Genomic DNA, 7,825 nt, shown 5'->3' on the forward strand with positions numbered 1-7,825 from the left:
AGAATGCAAGCCACAAATGTTTAAATTTTCTAAGTAGCCCCATTAAAAATGGAAAAAGAAACAGTTGACATTAATTTTAATATTTTAGTTAATCCAACAGATCTAAAATATCATTTCAACATGTAATCAATGTAAGAGTTAATGTTGAGAAAATATACCTTTTTTTTTTTTTTTTGGTACTAAGTCTTTGAGAGCTGGTGTGTATTTTACCCTTCCAGCATATCTCAATTCAGGCTAGCCACATTTCAAATGCTCAATAGCCACATGTAGCTAGTGACTACAGTATTGGGCAGCGCAGGACTAGAGCACAGGCCACGGTGATGCCCTCCAGGCCCCCCTATGCATGCAGTGATCCCTCTAGGCCGAATTCTAGGAGAGCATCAAGTGATGTTACAGGCAGGAGGGTGTTTAGGATTGGGTCAGATGCCGGAATCCCAGCTGGATTTTGCCTGTGAATATAACCGGGAAGCAAAGGGGAGGGCGGCCTGGGTGGGAAACCTGCGTGCGAAAGGTCTAGGAGCTGGAAGGAGGCCACTTGGAGGGCGTGGTTGTGCAGGAGGATGAGAACTTGGTGGAGGGCAGTCCTGCGACGTGGACAAGTAGGACTTCACTGGGACCACCCTTAGGCTGACGGCTGTTCCTTTTCTGTCTTCTCTCCCCCCTCCCCACCTCCCAGCGGTGGTCTTCGGCCTGCCCAGTGTCTGGGCCGAGGAGGCCTGCACGCGCACCTGCCCCGCTGCCTGCGCCTGCGGCAGCACGGAGCGCGGCTGCTCCGTACGCTGTGACCGCGCCGGTCTCCTGCGGGTGCCGGCCGAGTTCCCGTGCGAGGCGGCCTCCATCGACCTGGACCGGAACGGCCTGCGCTTCCTGGGCGAGCGGGCCTTCGGCACGCTGCCGTCGCTGCGCCGCCTGTCGCTGCGCCACAACAACCTGTCCTTCATCACGCCCGGCGCCTTCAAGGGCCTGCCGCGCCTGGCCGAGCTGCGCCTGGCGCACAATGGTGAGCTGCGCTACCTGCACGCTCGCACCTTCGCCGCACTCAGCCGCCTCCGCCGCCTCGACCTGGCCTCCTGCCGCCTCTTCACCGTGCCCGAGCGCCTCCTGGCCGAGCTACCCGCCCTGCGCGAGCTCGCCGCCTTCGACAACCTCTTCCGCCGCGTGCCCGGCGCGCTGCGCGGCCTGGCCAACCTGACGCACGCGCACCTGGAGCGCAGCCGCATCGAGGCGGTAGCCTCCAGCTCGCTGCAGGGCATGAGGCGCCTGCGCTCGCTCAGCCTGCAGGCCAACCGCGTCCGCGCTGTGCATGCAGGCGCCTTTCGCGACTGCGGCGCCCTGGAGCACCTGCTGCTCAACGACAACCTGCTGGCCGAGCTGCCCGCCGGAGCCTTTGTAGGCCTGCGCCGCCTGCGCACGCTCAACCTGGGCGGCAACGCGCTGGGCCTCGTGGCGCGCGCCTGGTTCGCTGACCTGGCAGAGCTTGAGCTGCTCTACCTGGACCGCAACAGCATTGCCTTCGTGGAGGAGGGCGCCTTCCAGAATCTCTCGGGCCTCCTCGCTCTGCACCTCAATGGCAACCACCTCACTGTGCTGGCCTGGGCCGCCTTCCAGCCTGGCTTCTTCCTGGGCCGCCTCTTTCTCTTCCGCAACCCGTGGCGCTGTGACTGCCGCCTGGAGTGGCTGCGGGACTGGATGGAGAGCTCCGGGCGCGTGTCTGACGTGCCGTGCGCCGCCCCGGGCTCCGTGGCCGGCCTGGACCTCAGCCAGGTGGCCTTTGGGCGCTCTTCCGACGGCCTCTGTGTGGACCCCGAGGAGCTGAACTTCACTGCATCCAGTCCAGGCCCGTCCCCAGAGCCAGAGGCTACCACCGTGAGTAGGTTCAGCAGCCTCCTCTCCAAGCTGCTGGCCCCGAGGGTCCCACTGGAGGAGGTGGCCAACGCCACTGAGGGGCCGCTCAACTCCTCCCTGTCTGACAGCCTTTTCTCCGCTGGGGTGGTTGTCTCGGGCCACAGCACCCGGTTTCTCCTCGGCCCTGGTCTCCTGCTCAGCGTGGCCCAGCGCGTGGTGTTTGTCCTACACGTGAACTGACCTTGCCTCACTGGGTTAGCCCAGATTACCTTGGCCGGTGGGGGAAAGCGTAGTTAACTGGCCTTGAGGGTGTTTGTGGTGGGGCGAGAGGCCAGCAGGATGCGGGCAGGTGGTGAAAATTCCAGCCCAGAATGGAAGGGACGGTTTACTTTCAGAAACGGCCCTAGGAAGAGGAGAACCCTGGGCAATGCCACGCTGGGGATGGGGTGGAGGTGGGGAAAGGAATGGATTTCTGCTCATGTCACGCGGGCATCAATTAGAGAAGAGAAGAAACAGTGAACATGGGCCCTCCAGTGAGAAGATTAGGAACTGGAAGCTCCTGGGGCTACAGGGCTCTATCCCCATCCCTTGCCCCCATCTTCCAGGAAACAGAGACTGCAGTGCCTGAATTAGAGTCAGTCCAGTGGCTAAGTACTAAGAACTGTGCCAGTTTTCCTGGTGGGACAGCCCAGTAAGCCCAGTCCCTTTGTTTTCTACCACAATTGCCCTCCCTCTCACCCAGGGGCACAGGACACTGGAGTCCAGGAAGATGGACAGAACAGGAGAGAAGGGGGATGTGAGAGGAACTTAGACCCAAGGGGTTGGTGGTGGTTCCTGGGGTCTGGAATATGTTAGGAGGCATTGAAACCAAAGATCCATTTCACTTACTCCACAGTTATTTCCCAGGGGCGGCCTTAGCCACAAAGCAACTTTAGGGCAGGGTAGGGAAAAGGGGGGATGGGGTTTTCCGTGTACAAATAAGTGTGTAAATTCCTAAGATTAAAAAAAAAAGTTAAACAAGTTTCTTTACTGCAAGATTTTTTAGAGTCTTTCATATGCAAACATGCATTATGACTCTCCAGGGAGGCCACAAAATCCTCTTTTCTTAGGTTTCGTGGGAAGAGTGTCGGGAAGACAGAGATGCTGTTAGCAGGGCAGGGAGTCTCCAGCCTGGATGATCCCATTAGGTGCAGACATTATTATGGGTGGCACACTTTGGGGCTGACTAATGGCCAGGAGGCGAGGAGGCAGCCAGTAGCTGGGAAGGGGGCCACAGAGATTTCCCAGGGTGGGAGTTGGCCAACTGTAAGCCCCTAGGCCTGGGTGCCAAAACAAATTCTGTATGTCTCCTAAAGACTTGCTCACACACTTGTCCACACACAAGTAACGATGACTGCATTTGTCAACATGCTCAAAATTCATAGGTTTTTTGTTTTTTTGGTGAGTAAAGCGATAGGGGTTTTTAAAGTGAGGATACAGAAAAAGCTCTCCATGAGCGAGAGGGGTCCCAACAGGGTTGCCCTCGGAATCTCAAGTTTTAATGTCCTGAATGCCTCTATGTTTGAAGAGCTGGGTTTTCAAAGCCCACATAATTAAGGGTGTGCGAAGCTGTCAGGTCTTCATGGTGATAGTACTTCTTCTTTGTCTCTAGGTCATACTAAATATCAGAAATGTTGCAGAAAGCACCTCTGAGGGTAGGAGTGTTCAAATGGGTTGTGACCGTTCGCGGTCAATCACCTCAACAGGTCACAACCAGCATTTAAAAAAAACCAAGATGGAACAGAAAAGTCACAGAGTCTTACACGTTAACAGGTATTGTTTTGTGAAACTTTATTGAATTTGTATGCATTTGTTCAGATGATATGTCTATGTGTGTATGTTATGTCTGGGTCACTGCGTACAATTTATATTTTATTGTGGGCTATTGTTGAAGTTTGAAAGTCACTAATCTGGAGCATGCATGATTTTTTGAAACGCTTCATTTTGAAAAGGAACCTACAGGAAAGTTGCAAGGATAGTAGAGTGAAGGCTTTGGCTATTCACCTCGGTTTCCTGGTTGTTCCCATTTTACTGTATTTGCCGTATATAGTTTGAGTTAGTTGTAAACATCACAGCCCTTCACCCCTAAAAGCCACAGCATGTATTTCCTATCAGGAACGTTCTCATTGATAGAGTACTACTATTTAAAATATATTCTGTCTTGAAATTTCAACGGTTGTCAAAATGATTTTTTTGACAGGCAGTCGTTCTTTTTCCTCGGAGTGGAAAAAATGTTCCTTGTATTCGTTTGATCACAATACTCAAACTTCCAAATCCGCCGATTGACTTTAATGTTTTAAAATGAGTTTGTTCTCCAAATGTCTTACTTTTCAAATGTGAGAACCAGATGAGGTCAGAAGTGTTGTTTGTTCAAACTGTGTGTTGTGGCCATGGTAACTGAGGAAGGATCACAGGAATCCTGGAGACCAGATCTGTGCGTTTGGGTTACCATGGAAGTCCGCGGCAGACGTGTAACCCATGTTACTGAGGAACAAGATGCCGTCTCGGGAGGAATGTCCTTCCTTTCATTTGGACCCCGTTCCCGAGAGTCAGCCTCAATTCTGCTGCTCCAATTCTGCCTGGTGGTTAGATGGCCAGCTTTTTAATGAACATTTGTTTGACTGAATGTTTTTGAACAAGTATCAACACTGGAACAGCCTCCGGGGCGACAGATTTTATAGAACTACCCAGCCCAGTAGAATTCTGGGAACATGGGAGTTGCTAACTGCCAAACAGATCCAGAGTCGCCTGGAACGGGTTCCTGGTGAATTGTGGCCATTATGAGCTTTCATGAGAGAACAGGCAGTGGAGTTCCCAGTGTTGAGTTCATTAAGCCCCCCCCCCCCATCACTGGCTAATAGTACCTTGAGAAATCCATTTTACGCTGTGGTCACAAACAGTCCCCAAACTCCAGTGGTTTCCCGAGGGTTATTTCTCGCTTATGCGCATGTTCCACATGGGCTTAGGCGCTCTGCCCCTTGTAGGCAGTCAGGCACCCAAGCTGATGAGGGATCTGTTGTTTTCGGACACTGTTATCCAAACACAAGCTCTAGGGTTTGCCGCAGCAGAGAAGGAAAGCTTGGGAGAAGCATGCATCTCTCTCAGACGTTTCTAGCCAGTTGTGACTTGTGTCACTTCTCACCCTTCATTGGCCAAAAATGTGACACAGCCACACTTAACCTCCCCCAGGCAGGGAAGTGTGGTCCTCCTGTGTGCCCGGAGGGAAAGGAGAACTGGGAATGTTGATGAACACGAGTAATGCTCCAGAGCAGCTCCAGGCAGCTCACCTGATAGAGTCAAGCCTGGACTTCTCAGAACTGTCGGAAGAAATAGAGGCTCAAGGGGGAAATCTGGCAGGCAAGCCAGTAGCCTCAGTCTTTGTCTCCTCCAGGCACCCCAGCTAGGCTTTGAACACAATATTTGCTCTAGCCAGTAGGAAGCTGTGGCCTCAATTGAATCGGTTCTTTCGAGAAAGGGGAGAGGAAATATAGAGACACACAAACACTCAACTTACAGTTTTCAAACCTTTGGAAGCTCGATCTTTGGAAAATTCCCTCTCAGCAAGCTCCCTGGCTATTCCTAAGAGGTCTCCCTGCCAGGGTTTCATGAGGATGATCAAAGCCCCCATCCCCCCACCTCCGTGTCAGGCCACCAGAATGTTGCCTTCTAGCGGAAACTTGTCTGCAGGGTACAGCTGTCCTTGGCCATTGGCTTCCTCTGCCAGCTTCACCCTGACTGGGAGGAAGGGGACCCTATTCTCCCCTTCAGTCCTCTGGCCAAAGGACAGCTTAGGTTCTCCCCCTGAACCCCTTACAGGACAAAAGTAAAGGAGGCTTTTCCAAAGGGTTGGGTATAATGGAAGAGTTGAATGTGGCTTTTGGCGGAATCCGCAGACCTGAAACCCCTCAGGGACCCATGTGGCTGGGCTGGCTTAATTTCTTCCCATCCGCCCCCTCCCCCCCGGAAATGCCCAGGCTTTGCTGTGTTTCTGAGACCAAACTCCCAGGGAGGACTCTTCTTTTCTTGTTCCTCAGCGTAAGGCCCACCTCCTCACTCTACAGATAGTGACCAGCCTTGCCCTCTGCAGCACTCCCCGTAAGATGCCACACACAGTTCCACAGTGGGGGCCGACAGAGCTGAAGGGGCTAGTCACGTCCGGATCTTCAGTGCACCCACCCCCACCAGTCCTTTCTTCACCCCAGCGCCATGGGGCTTGAAACTGTGGCTCAGAGCTCCAAAAGAACAGACGACAGTTCTGGGGACACCGTTAACCTAAAGTTGTACAGAGCAAAGTCACATTTCTCTCCAAAAAACCCCCACATATGGGAGACTGGGAAACAGAGCTCTGATAAAAGATACAACAGTCCCCTCCTTTTTAAGTGTTATATATACACCAGTGTTTCGTTTTTTGTTTATCCTGAAAGATACTCCCTTTTTCTGTTCTGAAATAGGACTCTTCACTTCCCTCTTTGAGATTGTGTTCAGGTTTGCCCCCCAAGAGTGAGGGGCTGGGCCCTGCCTTTCTATTTGCACTGGGCCTGATGGCTTCACAGAGCAGAGGACAGTCGGTCCTAGAGGCCCGCCCAAGCCTCCATTCCAGGGGCCAGAAACTGCTGGTGACGTTAAATTTTTCTGGGTTCCAGAAAAGCTCCATGTCTGCCAGTGTGGTCAGGAAAGGCTGAGGGGGGTAAGAGTCATACCGGGGAGGGGTGGTATTTTTATGGTTTAGGCAGCAGTAATAACTGGATCTCTCCCTACCCCCCCACTCATGGGGCTGGGCTGATCAGAGAAGGAGTCATAAACGGCCTCTGGTCTAAAGAACACTTTAGCATCTGTCTCCCTGTGGCCATGAAACACGGACCCCTCCACCGCGTGCCTAGCCAACTTCAGCTGCTCAATGAACGTTACTTATATGCCTTCTGTGTTCCAGGCACAGAAAATTCAGGAGCATTGATTGATTGATTGATTTTATTTATTTATTTGACAGAGAGAGAGACAGCCAGCGAGAGAGGGAACACAAGCAGGGGGAGTGGGAGAGGAAGAAGCAGGCTCCCAGCGGAGGAGCCTGATGTGGGGCTCGATCCCATAACGCCGGGATCACGCCCTGAGCCGAAGGCAGACGCTTAACCGCTGTGCCACCCAGGCGCCCCAGAAAATTTAGGAGCACTTAGGCAAACATTTGCCATTTTCAAGGGAGTTCCCTTGAAATGTTGCGGACTTTTACATCTGTGATCCTGAGAAGAGAAAAGAAGAGTTTTTGTTCAGCCAGACTGAGACACCAACCTGCTGGGAGATCTATGGAGGGCTTATCTCTGTGGTTCCCAGCAGCCTAAGCAGTTCTTTTGGGGCATATATGACCTCATGGCCAAGGTCCACTCGTGGTTCACTCTGGATCCATTCACTAGGTCATGGCATTGGTAGTGGCAACCAGCATTAAATAATACTGACAAAGTTGATGTGGAGACTTTAGCATGTATCACTGATAGTAACAAAAGTATTATTTCATTAAACTTTGGCTTGAGTTATTTGTTTGTGTGGGCATGCCCCAGAACACAATACAATACACATAAAACATGCATAAAAATGTATCTGTCACCATGGGTCATGATCATGAATATCTATAAGCCAGTGTCATAGATCAATTTGATTCCTTACTTGGTTTCAAAGAGCGTGGGGTTGGAGGCAAAGTGCAGGACTCCATTTCGTTTGTTGATTCTTCTTCTCCCAGCCAATTTCTTCTCTTGCATCACCATCAAAAAGTAGACTTGCCTTATTTATACCCTATTTAAAAACCTAGTTAGATCAAAAGAAGTAAGATTGGGGGTTTTGAAGAGCACCTGAGCAATTAGAATCAAGGTGCTCTTTGATCGCCCGAAGAGGCAGGGTGAAGTGGTGTGTGCAGACCAGGCGGCTAATGACTGTGGGGCCCCTGCAGCGACGT

General features: G+C 52.0%; 1 protein-coding gene across 1 annotated transcript; it reads left to right on the forward strand.

Moving 5' to 3' along the window:
- Nucleotides 1-423: 423 nt before the first annotated feature.
- On the forward strand, nucleotides 424-2,758 carry NYX (nyctalopin). Its single transcript, XM_057317796.1, has 2 exons — nucleotides 424-511; nucleotides 677-2,758. The coding sequence occupies exons 1-2, from the start codon at nucleotides 424-426 to the stop codon at nucleotides 2,083-2,085; spliced, it is 1,497 nt and encodes a 498-aa protein (XP_057173779.1). The 3' UTR covers nucleotides 2,086-2,758.
- Nucleotides 2,759-7,825: the final 5,067 nt, after the last annotated feature.

Source organism: Ursus arctos, chromosome X (assembly GCF_023065955.2).
Source record: "Ursus arctos isolate Adak ecotype North America chromosome X, UrsArc2.0, whole genome shotgun sequence".
In the NCBI taxonomy this organism is placed as follows: Eukaryota; Metazoa; Chordata; class Mammalia; order Carnivora; family Ursidae; genus Ursus; species Ursus arctos.